The sequence below is a fragment of the Astyanax mexicanus genome, chromosome 1, assembly GCF_023375975.1.
Source record: "Astyanax mexicanus isolate ESR-SI-001 chromosome 1, AstMex3_surface, whole genome shotgun sequence".
Lineage (NCBI taxonomy): Eukaryota > Metazoa > Chordata > Actinopteri > Characiformes > Acestrorhamphidae > Astyanax > Astyanax mexicanus.
The window spans coordinates 57,100,345-57,121,072 of NC_064408.1; the positions used below are offsets into that span (position 1 = coordinate 57,100,345).

The 20,728-nt window shown below is 36.8% G+C and overlaps 1 protein-coding gene across 1 annotated transcript in view; it reads left to right on the forward strand.

Annotated features, from left to right (window-relative positions):
- Positions 1-14,950: 14,950 nt before the first annotated feature.
- galnt14 (UDP-N-acetyl-alpha-D-galactosamine:polypeptide N-acetylgalactosaminyltransferase 14 (GalNAc-T14)) overlaps positions 14,951-20,728 on the forward strand; it is a 46,329-nt gene continuing 40,551 nt past the window's right edge. The window contains exon 1 of the mRNA XM_049480446.1: positions 14,951-15,369. Coding sequence (XP_049336403.1) covers positions 15,235-15,369 — 135 coding nt within the window. The 5' untranslated portion in view covers positions 14,951-15,234. The remainder of the gene's footprint in view (positions 15,370-20,728) is intronic.

Consider the following 20,728-nt stretch of genomic DNA (forward strand, 5'->3'; position numbering starts at 1 on the left):
TTTTTGGGTTGTTTTTCACATGTACTGTTACAGTTCTGTGAGAGTTTGAAGATTTTGCCAGGTGTGGTTGGTTTTCACATGGTGTTGTAAATGAATTTGAATAATTTATGTTTTTTCAAATAAATATATCTATGTTTTCTCTATGTGTTTAGTCCATGTCATTTCCACAACACCTTGTCATTTCCATCACCGCACATATTTTTCACAAAATTACCAAAAAAATTAGTCAGCTCATATTAAAATCATATTTACATTTATTGATGACTTGCATTACTTTATGTAACAAAACAAATTATTTATTATTTAAAAGTACCTACCCAAAGTAATACTGCATTCCACACTGTGAAAATGTACAGTTCAGCATTTTGATCCTTAGGACAGTTAAATTAGGTCATTCAGAAATGAATTATTGTTGTAAATAGTAGTTACTGGTACAAATAGTTAAGCTAATGGTTCTAGAAAATTCTAGGATGTTTAAATTATTGCACTGTTTATTAATATGTGTTAAATGAAATGTGGTGGAAATGACATTTGTTTATTCCGGGTCAGATAAAATAACAATTAGTCTAAATTTAGTTTGAAATCTAATGAATCTCAATACTACAATGGTGATTTAAGCATATGAAGCTGTGTGAGTTGAATTTGTATAATGTTTTTTTCACTCAACTTCACAAGGCAAAAGGTGCACATAATCTAAGAATCACCCATTTACAGATTTTTATCATAAAAATAAATATATACAATGTGCCTTAACTTTGCATGTTACATATGGTTTAGTCCAGTAAACAAGCAGTAATTGTGCTTTGGAAGCCTCTGTTAAGGGAACATACACTAGGTGTCCAAAGGTTTGGATGCATTCAGATACATTTTATGCTGCACTAACTGCTGAAACATATGTACATATGTTTGTCTTATTCCTTCCAATAGAATAGGAATTCCTGAGGCAGAAAACGTAATCTTATGATGTCAGAGGAATTCCCTGTAAGTGGTAACGTAATAGAATTCTGGCTGTATTAAAATAGCTCTGTCACATATTTTTATTTTTTGAGATGCCGAAGAAGATTCAGAACGTTTTTTCTTTTTTTAGTAGGTAAAAAAAAACTGTATTAACCAAATACTCATTTTAGGGTATATTTAATCAGTCATGACTACTAATGCCCCATGAAAACAGAGCCATCCCTCTTTTTCACTCATAAGCTTTAACCCAAGACATTCATGCCATCATAGTGTGGAAGGATTTTTAGCGAGCATGTGATAAAGAGATGACACATCCGGAGTGGGGGGGTTATGCTAAGCGGCTCTATTTTCAGTGAGTGACATCTCTGATTGATGCAGCGATAGGCCTCTCATCTAGCACCTCTGATGCACTGAGCAGTCAGAGTGATGACGGCAGCCGGTAAAAGAGTGAAAGTGCAGCTTTTATAAGAAGGCTGGTGCTTCTTCTTCTGACCATGAAAAACAGGCAAAAGCCGAATGTTCCCAGCTTTTCAATCTCAACCACTTCATCCCTCCTCCTAAGTGATCTGTGGGCCTCCACTCCTCTCCTCTCCACTCACACCCCCCCCACTCCACCTCCCCCTTCTCTTATCCAGGCCTCTTTTATCTTCCTCTCTCGCTGTTAACCCTGGCTTTCTCTTAATCGGTCTTATCTTCCTCTCTTCTCAGAGCCCCTTCCCTATCCTTTTCTCAGTTCTCTTCATTTTGGCTGCACTTTCTCTCGATTCATCTCCATCACAACTCAGTGAAGCTCTCTGTTGGTAGATTCTCTTTCACCATCCTCATTGTGATTCATACTGTTTGAGGCAGACTTGTCACCAAAGTAAGCGGTTAATGACAAACCATCAACAGGAGGGGTCTGGCAACGCATTTAGCCCTGCAGTTTTACAGCTTTTTTGTCCGAGGATGATTGTTCCCACCCCCGAGGCTCACGCTCAAGAGCACACTCACTCAGCCTGACAGATTGCCATGTTGGAGTTGCATGATAAGCTAGCAACAAAGGATTCACTGCGTCAAGGGAAAAGAGCTATGAATGTGTGCTTGGTATCTGCACTATAGTAGCTCTATGGCATCTCCTCTCCTCATTTTAACATAAGCTTTCCTGTTCTTTCTGTTTAGTCTTAGTCATAGATGTAAATAATGAATGGAAAAATTGCACCCATTCAAACTTCATCCACATTTTGACTTCCAATATTTTAAACTTGAAATAGGGTTGCGCAGATATGTTTTATTTGAATAACTACTTAATTATTGTCTGCACTAGAAATGATCAACTTTAGCAAACATCAAAAATTCCAACCCTGCTTATGGAAATCCTTTTGTTACCACCCACAACAAATGATAATAGAAAACTTTATTTCCAGGTTTTCATTTTATTTCATTTCATTTTATATTATCGTCCCTATATACAGTGCCTTCCAACCCGCCCCCCCCCCCCTGACCTTTTCAACCTTTTGCCACATTTCAGGCTTCAAACATAAGATATGAAATTGTATTTTTTTGTGAAGAATCAAGATAATACCCATTAATCTAATATATGGGGTGCTGCATCAGATTGAGCATTATCTCATTATGTATTGCTGATAAAGAATTATGTGGTGCACAATATACTGATAAGATCTTGTTTACTGTGTTGCCGCTTAAGGTGGAGTCTTAAACGCTTACATGTTATCGCTCACCATCTCCCTTAAGTAAGTCCATAGTAAAGATTATGAGGCCTTATATTATTAAACTTTATATCTCTAGAGTTTGATCTAGCAGACCTGGTCAAACACCTGGTTTTTAACATTTAACACTTAAAAACAGATGTTTTTTATCATCTTTAATCCTTACCCTACTTTAAGGAACAGTTTGTGTTGAGTGTTGACCTCATCATCAGGAGATATTCCTCTGCATTAAACTTTAGAAAAGTATAAAATCACTTGCTCTTTATGATTTAGTTGGATGGCTTTTTATCCTCTACTACTTGGTGTGAAGTGAAGCCAATCCAGATGTTTGTCAATGTATCCAAGATAATTAGAACATGTGCACTGTAATTAGTGCCATACTTAGAGATACAAATATTATAATTTTTTATAAATAATCAGAGGTTCTTAATCTTTTTTTACGTTGCAAACACATTTTAAGACCCACTATATTGTGAGCAACCCCCATCCGTTGTCAACTAAATATCCATTTTCGTAAAAATATTATGTGATTTATATTTGACCAAAATTGTGGCACAATTAAACCTCATTCACACGTTTTCCTGCAGCACCGAGATACATTTTAGAGACTATAAGAAAAATGCTGGGAAAATGAGTAATGAGTAAATCTTTCCGAAGATGATGTCACTGTGCATCATTCAGCTATTCACTTTACACAAGGAGAGGCTGTATGGTAGAGTAATGCAGAAGAAGCCTTTTCTGAGCACACGCCACAAACAGAGTAACCTAAGGTATGCTAAAGCACATTTGAACAAGCCTGCTTCAATTTGGAATAAGGTTTTGTGGACTGATAAAAGTAAAATTTAGTTATTTGGAGGGCGGAATGGAGGAAAAAGAACACAGCATTCCAAGAGAAAAACGTGTTAAATTTGAGATCATGAGATGGGCATGGATTCCACTCAATATCAGCAATGGTCAAGAATCAGTGAGAAAGTTAAAGTTTCACTGGGGCTGGATACTTCAACAAGACAACGACCCTAAACACTGCTCAAAATCTACTAAAGCATTCATACAGAGGAACAAGTACAACATTAAGGAATGATCATCTCAGTCCCCAGACCTGAATATTATTCAAATCTGTGGTGTGATTTAAAGCAGGCTCTTCATGCTCAAAAACCACCAAACCTGACTGAACTGGAGATGATTTGTAAAGAAGAATGATGGAAACACTCAATCGACTGGGTATTAGAGTTTTGAAACCAGACATTGTCCCACATATGCCCCCCATGTTTGGTAAGTGGAGAGAGCAGTGTAAAGACATTTTAAAGAAGTGTAAATATGTTATGTGTTGTTGGAGCTAATAGTTTTAACATGGTAAATGACACCAATCTGTGAGACAACAGCACATATTGTTATGGTGCACAACCTTCAGGCACATCCACAGAAGCTTGTTGACCTATGATGTTCCTCAGTCACTGTGCTGAGCTAATAGACACGCCTGGAATTGTTTGACTGACGTTTTGTAGTGAAATGATGATTGCATGCAATTATTTTCACATGTTTATTTTGGATGAAAACAAAGAGATACAATAGTCACGTGGCCAACAGAATTAATGTTAAAGCACAGTTTTAAAAATTAATGTTCAGATAATGCATCTAAATAACCAAGACATAACATATTGCAAAAATCAATAAAAATCAATGTTAAATTCAGTAAATAATCTGAAATATGAAACATTTTGTGTGTGTGTGTGTGTGTGTGTGTGTGTGAGTGTGAGTGTGCACACACTTAATGATAAGGGGTGAAGTCCATTATGGAAAAGGTTTCTGTCTTATTCTTTTCATTCTTCTCCTCTCTTATCAGCATTTGCGGCAGGCAAGAACTGCAAAAGAGTCTTGAGAGCAAATCCTTCAAGTGGTATCTGGACAACGTCTGTACAGAAAGCCAAGGAAGTGTGTGTGTGTGTGTGTGTGTGTGTGTGTGTGTGTGTGTGTGTGTGTGCGCTCCTGCGTGTGAATCTTATTATTGTACATTTAAAAAACATTTGCTTCAATTTATTTTCAGTTTGTACAAATATGCATTTGTTTTGGACTATACCATTAACACAATTTGGGTTGTCACAGGTTCCTAAAATGCTTATATTTCTGCAGTAAGACGCAAAGAGGGGAATGTGTGTTTACAAAAACACTGAATGGTGTAATGATGTGATACTATTAAGAAACTAGATGCCAGTTTTTGCATTCTGGTGTAATTTTAACAGTGTTAAACACCTATTTTAGATTATTATTTTGGGCTCTTCAGAAACAATGTCTGCATCATATTTGTGCACAATTAAGCTTAGCTAAGGAATCTAACAGTTAGTTGGTTTATAATGGTAACTGCTGGGCCACAGTGTAATAGGAGAAAGCAATTTCCCAGTTTTTTTTACAGTAAAGTGTAACTTGCTTAGAACTGCAGTGCAGTAACTTTGTGCTGTTTTGTCCCATATAATCAGTAAATATGGAAGCAGGGTGATTTTGTTTTTTAAAATCCTGTATTAAATACAAAACATAAGTTTAACTCCCCTGAAGCAACTGTTAGTCACACCACACTCCAGGAAAAAAAAGTGTTATTAGCAGTCATATTTCTTATATGAAGATTAACTGAATAGACCTGGTCGACAAAACTACACACTAATGATGAGTTACAGGCGGAAGACATGGCCATTATGCAAATAAATGATGAAGAGGTACCTCATTTATTGAGTAAAATCTATAGACTCTGTTTTAGCGATCTATAGGCGAGCCCATAAATGCATACCGCACAGCTGGACTTAGTGTGTGTCGTTGTGTCTTTGGTATCACAAGGGCACAAAAACTACACCTTGCACAGCTGGAAATGCTCAAAAGGCAGGAACTAATCAGTGTGTCACTTGTCAATTCATTTAAGGGACAGATGCACTCTGACTTTGGCGCATTGGCATCTTAACAGTGCAACTGTGTGCGTCTCAGCAGAGGAAACTCATTTGCAGGTTCATGTTCAACGCTAGTGCATTTAAGTAAACAGCAATGTTATTTTATTCTTTATTCTGTTTATTGTTGAGTTAAATGTCAGGTTTGCTCTCTGCAGCGCGTCTGTGTGTGGGTTTAATGAGAGGGCGTGTATGTGCGCTGGGCGGGTGAAGTGCAGATGGCGCAGTCATAGGAATACACTGTGATGATTGACTGTTGTCTAGCTTCATTTCAGTCAGTGGCGCACTTGTGTTTTCCACAGCCAAAATAGCAACACGCCAGAAATTTACCTGAACACACCTCACTTTTAGACCATCACATTCAACAGAGTAACATTATTACTTAACTCTGACGCTATTTTAACAGCGCAGGAGCAAGATGTTTAAATAGACAGCTGACAGGTTGTAAGATACTGTAGGTATGAGCATCACAATGCACCCTACGCAGGGTGTACAATAGGGCCTATGAGTTGTTTTTACATTGTATTTAACAAAATGAAATTAAGTTACACAAAACATCTTATGTCACTCAGATTCATATGGAGTGTAATTAAATTAAAGTGAATGTAAGTATGATTTGTTTCTTTTAAATTTGTTTTACATCAAAGCGTTGGATGCATTGCATAAAAAGCTTTCATGTTTGATGAGGAACATTACTGAAAAGCATAATTGTAATTGTAATAGAAAGTATAGAAAAATAATCAAGTAAAACTTCATTTTAAAATCAGTATTTTCTTGAATACAAATCAAACAGTTCATGTCCCCCAAACCTTTCATTTCATTATGTTTGTCTAGTTGTTATGTCTATTTTCAAACATGCAGGATTTGGGTTGATTCCTGTTTCTGATCTGGAATTATTAAGTGAAGTAAACAGACAACTTCTCTAGTGTTCTGTATGAGATTTTAAAGCCCTCAATTTTTCAGAATGTAAATAACTTATTTTACTGCAGAGAATAAGGGTTTTGTATCACCTACACCTGTAGCCTATATATGGGAAAAGGTATGTCAATAGGTTAATAAAATGTTGTAGAACTTTATTCAACAATATGATCATGTTTTTTCTACTTGTAAAAACTCAGAACTACACTGGAGTTCAGTCAGTTCTGTACAATGACCAAATGTTTGTAAAAGCTGACTTTATGATTTGAACTTTAATTTTATATGCCTGTGTCAATAAGAATGAATAAAACACCCTTATTGAATGGTTAAGAGGTGTGTACAAATAAGTACAGATATTTTCATCCATACTTGTACATGCGATACAGTATGAGTGAACATATAGGTAGATGTAAATAATAAACTTTCATTCAATATACTTTGAAAAAATATCCTTTGGGTATAAATGCATGGAAAATTACCAGCCTTTACAGTCACCCCCGTTTACTGCAGGCTCTTTTATTCTATCCTTAACAGTGGAGCAACTGGAGCGACTGCATGAGTCTATCCTTCCTCTGCCCTCTACACAGGCAGCTACTGAACAAACATGCTTAAGCCCCTCTTTCTCATCTGTCCATTCTGTTTGAGTGCGCTTTTCTCCCCTGTCTTTACAGTTCAGAAGGCTCGCCAAGCCATTGCTCACATGGTCACACCTCCTTTACTAACAGAGGACCATGTGCAAAAATGAAGCAATTCTTTACATTCTTCCCTGTAAGAATGTAATCCTTCTATAAATCAGAGGTACAGTACAGAGGTGCACCATTTTGCATTTTAAGCATTATGTTAATTTTATTGAATGTTAGATAAAATGAATGCTCAGTCCCTCTAAAAAACAAACAAAAAAATCAAAAGAGGCTATTTTACCTACAAATATATCAACATTAACTGTAAGTAGTGCTAAGTATATTTTGACTAATCTGTTCACAAATATAGCACGGCTTGAAAACAGAATAAAGAAAATAGCTTGTTTTGCTTTAATCAAACACATGTTTTTTGCCTTCTACACAAAAATATAATGTATTCACATAAAAATACTATATGCATAACTTCTGTACTCTATAGGGCCCTATCTTACACCCTGCACAAGGCATGTTGCGATCCTTATTGCAATCTTACACCCCGCAAATAGTCTATTTTCATGCCTTGCAATGCGCCTCTAAATAACAAAGAAGTGAGCTCTGGAAGTGAGGTGTGCTCAGATACATTTCTGGCATGTTGCTATTGTGGCAAAAGAAAAAACAGGTGCATCACTGACTGATTTGAACACTATGTACAGTCAATGGTCAGATGTTCATTGCTATCTTGGGAACGCAGGCGCACCACACACTCAATGCACGCACACCCCCGCTCTTTACACACACAACGACACGCAGCAGAGAACAAACCTAACTTTTTCATCAACACTAAATAGAATACAAAGTATAATAATGTGCTGTTCCCATAAAAGACCTGCTCACGCACATTCACACATGAAAACGCAAGTCAGATTTCTCTGCTAAGAATCGCAGAAGCGCTGCATCGTTAAAATACCAATCTACCAAACTCAGAGTGCATTTGACACACCCATGATTAATTAAGAGAATTAGTTTATGCCTTTTGCGCATTTGTATCTGCGCACAGCATATTTTTTATGCCCGCATGATACCAAACACACACTGACACGGCCTAAATCAGTTATTGTGCCTAAATTGTTTTTCATAATTTTTTTGTCAATTGCTTTGCACACAAATTAAATACAAATATGCTGAAATACAAATCTATAAACTAGTAACAGTAATAGGACTTTTTGATTTATTTAAGCAAAATATAGCCTTTGAAATTGGATGAAGGATGAACATATGATAGAATGAAAATTGTTGCACACAGCCAACAGAGAGTTAGCAGCTCAGAAAATGATGCTTGCTCTTACAGCCTAGATCATTGAGGAGAGGATGCTAAACACAATGTAGGATCTTCAAGTTAACCCTTGGGTAGTCTGGGGGTAACCTTTAAACACTGATGGTGAGTGACAGAAACTGGGAGGCACAACCAATATGCAAATATATTGTGTCAAAGTGGTCGATTGCAACAGCCTAAACTTGTTACTTAAACACAAAGATCTCAATCTGAATGTTCCCACAAAATAGTTGAATAATGTTTGGAAATATCCAATTATATTTAAAAACAGACCTGATTTATTTAAGTACAAACTAATTGTGTGTTTACAGTGCAGATTACACCCCATGCAATTATCACGCACCCTATTGTTTATGTTGAGAAACATATTACTTTCATTTACTTTCTAGCATCCATAAACTGTAGAATGAATCAATGAGCGAGTGTTGGGGGCACGCCTATTATGTGAATAAATTATGTCAATAAGAATGTTGTTTATTTTGTGTAATCTAGACATTTATCATAACTAAACTGTACCAATGTTTTTAGTGTGTCTCAGCGATTTAGTGTTGATAACTCTGCCCAAATAGAGTGCATTTACCTATTTATTTTTTAAGCATAAAGTGCACAATGTCTACTAGTATTTAATGGCTTTCCTCAAGTATGTTTTACTGCTGAAAATAAGGTAACAGTGGACACGTGTCCACTAAATGTGACTATTTATTATATATATCACATTTACAGGGCCTATGTCTAGACCATGCCAAAACACTTACAGAATCCACACCAGACCATAAATGTATGTGCACTGCACTATGTATGTATGGTGTCCGTCCTTTATCACAAATTAACTTCATTTATTGTGTATGAGACAACATGTCATAGTGTCATACATGAGTCACCATATCATGTTCCTTTAATACATTAATTATTTAAGGCCCATTTATCGTTTTTTGTTATATTTTTTTTACTCTTCAGAGACCCTCAAACGTAACAGACCCCCTGAACTGAAGCTTTCATGCTCAAATAAAAAAAATAAAAAAATTATAATTTGTAAAAAACAATGTGAATATTCTGTGTATCAAAGTAATTTTATTAGTTGTTAGCAAATAAGGGCAAATATGGCAATATGGCAAATATGACTATAAACTGCATAAACTGTAAACTGCATAATAAAAGAACTACAACTATTATGCAGTTTGCAGTGATAATGTTTCTGGTGTTAATATATCATTAACATTAAGTCTAATGTAACACACTGTAAGACATTCTTTAGTTTGAATATCTAGTTTCAAGTTTGTGGATAAGACAGGTTTGTGGGTTAAACAAACAAAAAAACTGTAAAGCTAAATGACTGCATTTTTACCTGTGTTTTATCTAGCTTTTCTGATTTGTTTGCTGACATGAGAAAACCTCAGATGATTTTCTGGTCTAACTGATGTACTTTCCATTTGGGTATCATTTTCTTATTTAGTGAGTGTAAGGTAAGTATTTTCTAAAGATTAGGTTACCCGCTCTTTTCACTGTTGGCCTTCTGCTTGACAGAACAGGCCCACTGTGGTAACATTATCCTTAATCTTCTTTCTGCACATCTGATCCACCTGTCTAATGCCTGCCAGCAGGAGGCATGCACTTCCTGCAATATTTAGTTACTTATCCACATCTTTATTCATCAGCGAGGAACAGGGAGTACACTGCTCCACATAATCATACTCGTTCTGGCTTTAAGATGTTAGAACAATCATCTAATAGCTGTACAGAAATTGTTTCGAACTATTTTGGTTGCAAATGTAACGTTAGAATTAGCACAAAACTAGTTCTGTCAAGTGATTTAATAAACATTAGTCAGTAACAGCTGCTGTAAAAATGTTATGTTTACTTAGTAAAGTCCAAATAAAATAAAAAAGTATTTTATTTGGAAGTATTTACAGCTGGATCTGATACAGTTTAGAAGATAGCACCCTTTGTCTGAACCCACTGATTCTTCTGTTGAGTAAAAGATTTAGAACATGTGACAGGTGTCAGGTGTGTTTTGTTGCCCATGTGTGTTCTCATACATTGATTTTTCAAACAATAAACAGCGCTCAGTGTCTATGTTCCATTCCAGATTTGGGTTTTATCTGTGCAAAAGTTATATCTTTGTGTCAGAGACTTGATGTAGTTCAAGTAAAGGATTTGCACCTTTATATAATGTCTTGTTCATTTTAATCTATTTTAAAGTTATCTGTTCCAGACCTTTGCTCATAGAAACATTGGCGGGTTCAGACATCAGCTTCAGATATAAATGTTGATCTTTTGTCTCATAATCATCTTTTAATGTCAAATATTTTCAATCAACAGCAGAAATAAAAGGATTAGTCCCACTGTACAATACTGGGGACTTTTATTATGAAGCCCTACAGCTGGCCCTAAAGCTGCTAACTATTTGTAAGTTGAATTAATAGCTGGTGTTTCATAACAGATTTATGTTACTCTGTTGGGTAGATTAGTGGGTTCTGTGGTTTGATATGATATGTAAATTAGGGCTGTAAAGTCTTTAGTCATTGAGCTCAGAACACCAGCAGTCAGCACTTAGCAGTAAAGATCGGAGAATGTTTGAATCAATGTTAATTTTGAACCAATGTTTTCCGAGATTAACTAATTGCTGATTTTGAGATCAGAATGATGGTGCTGGTACTGCTGCTCAGATATGATAAGTTTTATCAGATATGTGTTTGATGTCTGTACATTATTCTGGTCTTCAATTATGAAGGTCAGAAAATTGGCGGAAGCAGAGCCGCTTCATTCACCTCCATCAGGTTACAGTGAGCAGAACTTTAGCACTGGGCCAAAGCTCACCAAAAACAGCAGTTCAACAACCTTAATTTATTTTAAATGCTATTTTTATTTGATTAATTCATCTAAATGAATGCACTAAATTGAAAGCCCTACACAAAACAAATCTATTTTGCATGAAAATATGTTTAGAATAACAGAACATTATGAATGTGTTTATTTGCATTTACTTAAATGTCTGTGGGCATGTACTGCTCTTGCAAATAAATTTACATGTCACTGTTTGCACTGCACCCTATTTGTTTATGTGTGTGTAATAACCTACATGTAATAAAACTGTATAACCTATATATTTTTGGTCCCATTAAGATATGAATGTGAAAAAGAGATGAACATGCAAGCAACTCCAAAACTACCATACTCTGCTCCACCTCACAAAATACAAGTAAGAGCTTGTTCCTCATCAGAACACCGAAATCATCTCCTTCCTGCTGTCACGGCTGCACATAACCAAAGGAGAGTGAAAATGTATCTGACACTTCATAAATCCAATTTCACATCGATGCAGTTAGAGCTCCCATGAGGATGTCCCTGAGATTGGACTGATAAGTATCATCCTAAGTATCATCTTTTAAATTGGGTCTTTACTTGTCAACAGTATCTGCCTCTTTTTCTCCCAAACCCTAGATATATCAACCAAAGTAGTGAATAGTTGACTTTGTGAGTTGTCCTCATAATGTTAATCGTGAACAGTGAACACTAAATAAAGCCCTAATTTCTCGCTTGTCTAGGGCCTCTGTGAGTACCAGCAAGGAAGCAAAGTCTCATGCTCCTGTGCAGGAACGTCCTCGGGTTAACCTCCTCCTGTAAGAAGACTCCCTGAGCAGCATGTTCAACCTCTGGCACACAGCAAGAGAGCTAATTAGAACTATGCTAATTTGTTCCCGCAGGCCCAGCAACCAAAGAATAAAGCAACAATGTGCTTTTATATCTCCTGTGATTCGACAGACGCTGAAGAAGGATAACTCAGAGGCACCGCAGGCTTCGCATGTTAATGCAATATACAGTGGATAACGTTTTTTTTATTCTAATTTGAATTAAAAATGGTGTCAGTCAGGGATACATACAGTGCCATCCATACAGTCAACAGGGGATCAAAACATAATATTCACAAAGCCTAACAGTTATTACTACTGCAAACCCAGACATGTGTGGAAGATTAAGAGGAGGAAAACGCAAACACATTCTTGCATGGACCTGCCTTAACCAAGTAGCTGCAGATGGCATATGCTTAGACCTTCACCTGGTGAAGACATCAAATCTTGTGTGTGTCTGGTGTGGTATGTGCCTGGTCTTATTCTATTTCTGACAATGTGTTGTTCAGCTTGCACTGCCCTTTTGCGTAATTTGGGGTACATCGGTACATATGTCTAAATTTCTCCAAATTTAACACAAAATAACACTTTTAATGACTACTATAATAATCTAAACTGCAGCACATAGAGTGGGTTCATAGTATAAGGAAATGCTAAACCTTAAAATCCTGCTGAAGCTGAAGTTTGAGCATCAATAAATCTCCCAATAAGGAAATAATTTCAATAAGAAAATAATTTCAAGCAATTTTAAACATTTCAGAAAAATTCTAAAAGAATGCTCTACTAATTATAACTATTCTTGCTATGAATGGGATGAGTAATTCTGAAACTGCAGTAGTCATAGTGGTATTGTGTGTTGATTTTGGATAAACCATTAGTTATATTAGTTGTTATATTACTATTTAAACTATTGTTGTTATTGTGTTATAATGAATAGAATAGCCTCTCTAAACTAAAGCTTTTCTATATGTGGAGACTGACCAAACTGGAGGCAATGGGGAAGACAGAGGAAGGGGCAAAAATTTAGAATCTAAAACAGGTGTGTAAGGCTTTTAAATGAGGGTGGCGATGGGTTGCTATGTAAGTGACGTAGCATCAGATTCCTCTAGCAGAACTTTTGATGGAGTTTTTATTTTGCTGGGAAAAAAACTAAAACAATTGTGCTTGGACGAGAAGAAAGTAAAAGTTGATGACAAGCAACAGGTTGATAGAACATAATAGAAATTATAATTAAACCTGAGGATTCAAACACAGATCCTGAAACTTTAGAAATACTATTCTTCTTCTTATTTTTTTTTTTAGCAAAAAACATTTCTCTCCTCACATGACTTCCAAGGTGATGTCGGTCAGCACAGGCATCTGCTAGTTAAATTATAAACGCTTTCCTGTGTTTTTTATGCTAAATTGCAAAAGTATTCAACCTCAAATTTGTGGATTGTATGTCTTATAATTGTCCTGTGGAAAGAATCTCCCACCTGAGCTGTGGATTTCTGCAGCTTCTCCAGAGTGACCATGGGCCTCTTGGCTGTTTCTCTGATCAGTGCTCTCCATGCTCGATCTGTTAGTTTGGGTGGATGGCCATGTCTTGGTATGTTTGCAGTTGTAGGATTCTTTTTATATTTTTGGATGATCGATTAAACAGTGCTCTTTGGCATGCTTAAAGGATGAGATGTTTTATAACCTAACTCTGCTTTAAACTTCTCTACAACTGTATCTCTGACCTGTCTGGTGAGTTCTTTGGACTTCATGATGCTGTTTGTTCACTAGTGTTCTCTAAACAAACCACTGAGGCCTTCACAGAACATGAGTAGTTATACTGAGACTAAATTACACACAGATGGATTCTATTAACTAAGTGACTCCTGAATGCAATTAATTGCACTAGATTTTATTAAGGGGGTTCAGATTAAAATGGGAGGAATATTTTTTAATGCCCCCTTTGTTTTTAAAATTTATATTTAATTAAAATTTTAACAAACATTTTTATTTGACTTCACAATTATGTGCTTTTTTGTGTTGGTCTATCACTTAAAATCTCTATAAAATACATTTACGTTTGTGATTGTAAGAAGATAAAATGGGAAAATTCAAGGGGAATGAATACATTTACAAGCTTCTGTACATCAATGGGAGCTGGAAATAACACAGTGGATGACTTCACATTTGTCAGGGGACATGTGCTATTCTTCACCCTCCTAGTGCTGGGAGCATTGTCAGTAATAAGGGGAGAACTAATGGGTGTCTTGGGTACCTAGTCATCCAAAATGGGGAGAAAACTGTATAAAACAAGGAATAAATAAAAATATAGAAATAATAAAAAAGTAAAACTGATTGAACAATTGTTTGTGTTGAAGGAAACATATGTAGGTATTTAAATTATTGTGCAGCTTTTTCATTGCTTTAGTGAGTAAATCCTGTTCTTGCTAAATGAAAAAAAGTGATTAAATCAAGAGAAGAAAAAGATACCATATTAATTGTGAAGTAAAATCAGCATGAAAAAGTGGGATCTTATAAAGTTTCATGTGACACTATATATATCATCATTTCAGCAATAGATATATCCAATCTAATTTATAAAATAAACATAACTCGTTTTAATGGCACATCTAAGAACTAATTCTTTAATAAAACGTTAAAAACATGGTAATGAAGTTTAATGAAGGTGTTGGGTGTTTGGTAGCGGACAGTGTGGAAGGTGCAGTGTGTGGTAAAGGTGTTTTTACTGTGTTTGTGTTTAGGTACCTGGGCTGAGTTGATGTATGAGCTCATTATGCTCTCCGCGGCTGGTCCGCTGTGTGAGGGGAGGATGAGGGCGGTGGAGGTGCGGAGCTGAGAGAGGAGAAGTTAGTGTGGAGAGGGAAAGAGGGAAAAAGCGCAGGCGTGTGCAGATCAGTCCGCGGTAGGTGGTGCTAAACTCATTCACATTTGGCTGTTACCTCCGCGGGGGGACGGGATGATTTTAATCAAGCCGGACGACGCGGTTCACCGTCAGCCTCCGCGAGTCCTCTCTCAGCTCGGGGAGGTTTCGGGGGGCGAGCGAGAGAAAGCCTCTCAGACAGACAGACAGAGCCTCGCGCTGCCGGGGGAAGATGTAGCTTAGCTTAAACAGGCGACTGGAAACAAGCAACACCAACAAACAGCATGAGGAGGCTGTGGCGGAGGCTGAGTCTAGCTGTGGCCGCGCTCTTCTGGCTGGCGGCGCTGCTGTATTTCATCCTCCTCAACAGCCGCAAATTCACACCTGAGCAGAGACCCGAGCGGCACAGGGACACGGAGGTAAGAGAGAGAGAGTGTGTGTGTGTGTGTATAGAGGTTGTGAGTGTGAGGTGGGCTGAGGTTTATCGTCAGTCCGGACAGGTGTGAGGTGTTAGTGAGGTGTGTGTTTCAGTCTCGCTCGCTCGCTCGTGTTTTGTGGTGTTTTATCGTGTCAGAGACACACCGTTTTTTCCCTCTGTGTGAAAATGAACTGTGGGCTCTAACAGCGACTTTTTATCTCCGTCCAGTCTCTTTAATGTGACTCCAGTTCAAGGGGAAACTTTATTAAAGCTCCTCTCTGTGCCAAACCCGTATCTCCCCATCCTGGAGTTTAGAATGTGGCTTTACCTGTAAATCCCGAGTTTAGATATTATTGAAGCCCCTCTTAATTTACCTTTATCCTATAACCTGTCCGGCGGTCTGCTGATCTCTGCGCACCTTTCCTAGTTGGCTACTTTGTTAAACAGGATCCCTCAGCTCCACATGTGTTTAGACACCTATAGCGTGAAGGTGTGATTTGTAGAGTGGAGCACGGCTATAAGAAGGAAGACAGGATTTGCTTCAGAATACTCTACTGCCTGTGTTTGCAGGTCTGTAACTGACAGAGGGAAAGACTGCTCCCCACAGAAACCCTTCTGAATCGATGTAAAGGGTGTTAGCTACCCGTCACACTGTTTTATCTCAGAACAGAAGCTAAATAAAGGGATCTTATGGTATATGTAGATTTTTTTCAAGATTTATGCCTGTACTCCGTATGACCTAAATCAATTAAAATAAATCTGAAGTAAAATATTGAGGTATTTCAATTTTATTTAATCATCTTTACTGTACCGATTAAACATGACAAAAAAGTAAAAAAAAAATTGTTGTTGTTTTTTGGAAAGCAGGTAAAAGGGTCAAAAGGCATGTTGATTTATGCACCTATTAGAAACCTTTTAACCTGCACATCATATAAATAAAATAACAAAAAATATGTTGAATAACTGTAAAGCTTTTACAGTGTCACACTGTTTAATCAGGTTAACATTGTGTGAGCAGGAACATTAGATCGTTGGTGTGGGTAATACTGGGATGATTACCATACACCCAATGACCCTCATTGCCACCCTACAGTTTTCGTCCTTTTTTGTCTCCTGCGCAGGTTCTTTATGGTGGTAGATGCTGTACTTTGGCATCAACCGTAGCAGGAGCTATTCTATTTATTTAGCAGTCCTGCTCTTTGGTCTAGACTTGCTAAGACAGCCCAACCTGGCCACGGTGGCAATCACATCACAGCAAAAAACATAGTAATTTATGTTAATCTCATTGTTATGGCAATAATCGATTAAATTACATTTCTTTTGTTCTATTGACAAAATGCATACTGTTAAAAGGTAGAGGTAGAGTATATTTGCTCAGTATTATTTGTTTGGATCATTGGCTTTTGACTTGTGGTGAAAAGTCCTGTTTTTTGTTTTTTAATATTGCAATATATATTGTAAAATAACAGAATACCATAGTGTCAGTTTTTTCTAATATCATGCAGCACTACACTGAGATCACACTGTGTATATCAGGTGAAATGAGCTGTTTCCAGCTAAATGATCGTAACATTTGTGTGACATTCACAGTTCTGTTCTTTATTCCTAAAAGTGACAATTTCATAACCAGATGAAAGATAGCAGTGCACAGCAACCACAGCTTGTACTGAATTGTACATTTATGGTGTTCTTTTATTTGACATAGCTGTTTACCACACAGTTCTTCTGGGCTATCAATAATATTATTAGAAGTGTTATCTCTGTGTTTCATCTATTACTTCTGGAGAATTACGTTTCACACCTAAATAAATAATAAATATTGTAATAATCAGAGCACCTTTGTATTAAGGGCAGTTACACACATTAAATAATCAAATGATGGCACTAAATCTGATATTGTCAGTAAACTGATTAATTTGTTTACATGCATTTGGAAATATTTACATTGGTGAGGCTGTAATCAGATATTTACTTTGCAACCAGTCAATCATTTCCGAACTATGTGGCGTAAAGTTCCTGCTGTGGAACACAACACTGTCCATCCTACAATGTTCTCTATATTGCTGCAAAGACAGATTTTTTAATCAGTGTCTCTTGTGTCCGGTTATGTTTGTGTACATGCACAGACTAAGAGAAGTAATCAAAGTAAGCGTATATGTGTGCTGAACATTTTAATTACTGAGCTAAATTTCAGTTCTTTTATGATGCATTATTGGTTTATTTCATAATCATATTTCATGCTGTTTACATGCCCGCTTAAACAACCAGACAGCTGCAGAAATCTGATTACGATTATATTATTGAGTGCATGTCAACGCACTGATGCACATTCCCCCACTGAAGACTACTGCCACTCCTACTCACTCTGCTTTTTTCACCCACACTTTCTCTTAGTCCTGTGCCAACAGGCTCTCAAGAATAGCAGGCTCTAAATCCTTGAATCAGTTGTGGTACTTCTCTCACTGAAATGATATACATCTTATACTTTTCTTATTCTCTGTATTCTACAGAGCCTCTTCTGATCAGGCTCTATTTGTAATTGCACAGTGAATGTCGAAAAAAGCTGTCTTGCTATTAGATAACAGCTCTCATATCAATTAATCATGTATATGCTAAGGTGAAAAGAGTGAACATAAGTATGGGTATTGAAAAGATTATATTATTTATTCTCTTTATCTATGAAAAATGTTACATTTCTAAAAAAAACAAAACAGATTTTTTTTCTAGCTCTGGAAAAATTTGAGACCACTTCAAATGAATCAGTTTCTCTGATCTACAGGTGTATGTTTTGAGTTAAATATACCTTTGATTCTATAAACTACTCACATTTCTCCCAAATTCAAAATAGAAATATTGTAATTTATAGCATTATAGCAGAAATTGAGAAATGGTCAAATTAATAAAAAAAGATGCAGAGCTTTCAAACCTCAAATAATGCAATGTTTTATCTAAGGAAGAGTTCAGAATCAATAATTGGTGGAATTATTATCCAGATTTTGGGTGACCTGATTCGACTACTGGCTCAAGTAGTTCAGCTTTGTTTGATGGCTTGTGACCATTTGTCTTCTTCTTGATTATATTCCAGAGGTTTTTAATGGGGTCAGGAGATTGGGCTGGCCATGACACTGTTTTGATTGGGTGGTCCTTCAATCACACGTTAATTGATGTAGCTGTGTGGAATTGAGCATTGTCCTGCTGGAAAAACAGTCCTCAGAGTTGGGGAACATTGAAAGAGCAGAAGGAAGGAAGTTTTCTTCCAGGATAAACTTGTATGGGGCTTGATTTATGCATCTTTTGCAAAGACCAAACTGCCCAATTCCAGCTTTGCTGAAGTGTCCCCAGATCATCACCGATCATAGTGGGTGCAAGTACACCTCTGCAGGTCTCCATCTAAACATTTTATGGCCAGGTGTTGAGCAAAGCTGAACATTGAACTCATCAGAGAAGATGATTCAACTTCAGTTCTCTATGGTCCGATTCTTTATGATCTTTTGCAAACTTCAGCCTGGCTCTTCTTTGCTTCTCACTGAAGTAGGTCCTTTTTCTAGCTTGAATTCTGCCTCTAAGAGATTGTTTTGACCTGTTCTTTTCATTCACTTCACCCCAGTTGCCATTTGCCATTTTTTTTATAGGTCACTTGATGTTATTCTGCAGTTGCTAACTCAAATAAGCTCATTCAAATAATCAATGATCAATCTTCAGACCTGAACCCCATTGTTAAACCATTGAATGTAATCATGTAAGATGTAAAACAAAGCTGATCTGCTTAGAATAAGATCACCCAAAAGCAGTGTGAAAGACTTGTGACGAGCATGTAAAGATGCACGAAAGCTGTGATACAAATCAGGGTAATTCCACCAAATATACATTTCTGAACATTTAAAACATTAACATTGTTGTTTCCAAATGTACCTTTTTCATTATTTTGACCATTTTCTGCAAATAACTGCTCTAAAAGACAATATTTGTATTTGTGATTTAGGTGAAATGTTGTCAGTGGTTTATCGAATAAAACCGCAATGTCCATTTTACTTAAATATATATCTATAAATAATAAAATTAGAGAAACTGATGTTTTTGTTCTTATTTTTTTCCAGAGCTGTATATATACAGCAAACCTGAATACCATATTTAAATCACTGCAGGAAATATCAACAACTGTGGAGAGTGACAAACAATCAATGTGGCCTTGAAAGTTGCGGCAGAAGCCGTCCGAAATATTTTCCTGCACTTCTTTGCAGAACACCAAGCTGCAGATGGAATATAAAGGAAGTGTCTTTTTCAAATTGCTTGCTGAACATCATGTTTTCCAGTGCTGTCTCTCTGCTGCTTACAGCAATCAAACTGTTTACACCAATAAACCTGACATGGCAGACCAATACTGAAGCAGCTGTAATTGGCAAGATGCAACATGAAATAAGGTGGCCTTGATAGATCAGGCCTGTGTTGATGTGTGCTGCCATGTTGAGGTGTAAATGTTACAATGGAGGGTTGCCAGTGTGTTCAACCCATTCATCAAAGAGTGGTGACATCACAGCCTTATTAGACCTGAAGCTGCGCCTGTAGTACCATTTGTTAAATGATACATTGTCATTATTTAGCAAAGGAAAACTGATTCATGCTGTTAATCTGATTCATGGCGCACATGCTGTGCAGTATATATTACACAAACAAGCTGCCTTATTGCCCTATGCATCCATGTTACTGGTGTCAGATGACATAAATTTGATTTCCTTGTCCTCATGGGTGGCTATAGGCTCTTTGGCACCGGTTCTGAACGATTATGTGCACTTCTGAGCTTCTGGAAACTGGAGTGATATATGAGCTTCCATTTCTGCTGATGGAACTGGTTCAGCCCCCTGAAGACAGAAGTTCAATTCCCTGATTTCATAACTGTAGGTTCAGTCATGTGATCTGGATGTGGTATTATATTACAACTTTATTGCTCTGCGTGGCAGCTGCAGTATGGCACACATCAATATTCATATTTCAGTATGATACAGAACAAAATATACCTACAGAATAATCGACAGGAACATTTTATATTTATGTGCTATGAATTTGCACATTGTAAAATTAATTCCGTTTACGTGTGTGATTGTTGAGATTTGATATCTACTTTAGAAATATATTTATTCCAGCATATTAAATGTGCATAAGAATGAAGAATTGTATTGTTTGAGGGATATTTGAAAAATGAGAGCTTTGCAAATGGTCTCTTCATTGAATAAAAATCCAGCATAATTTAAACAGGACTATAAAAAGTCTGAAACAAAGAATCGTCCTGTATTTACTGTCTTGCTCTGCTCCCTACAGCTCTGACCAGTATGTATGTATTTTGTTTTACCTGTTATTTACAA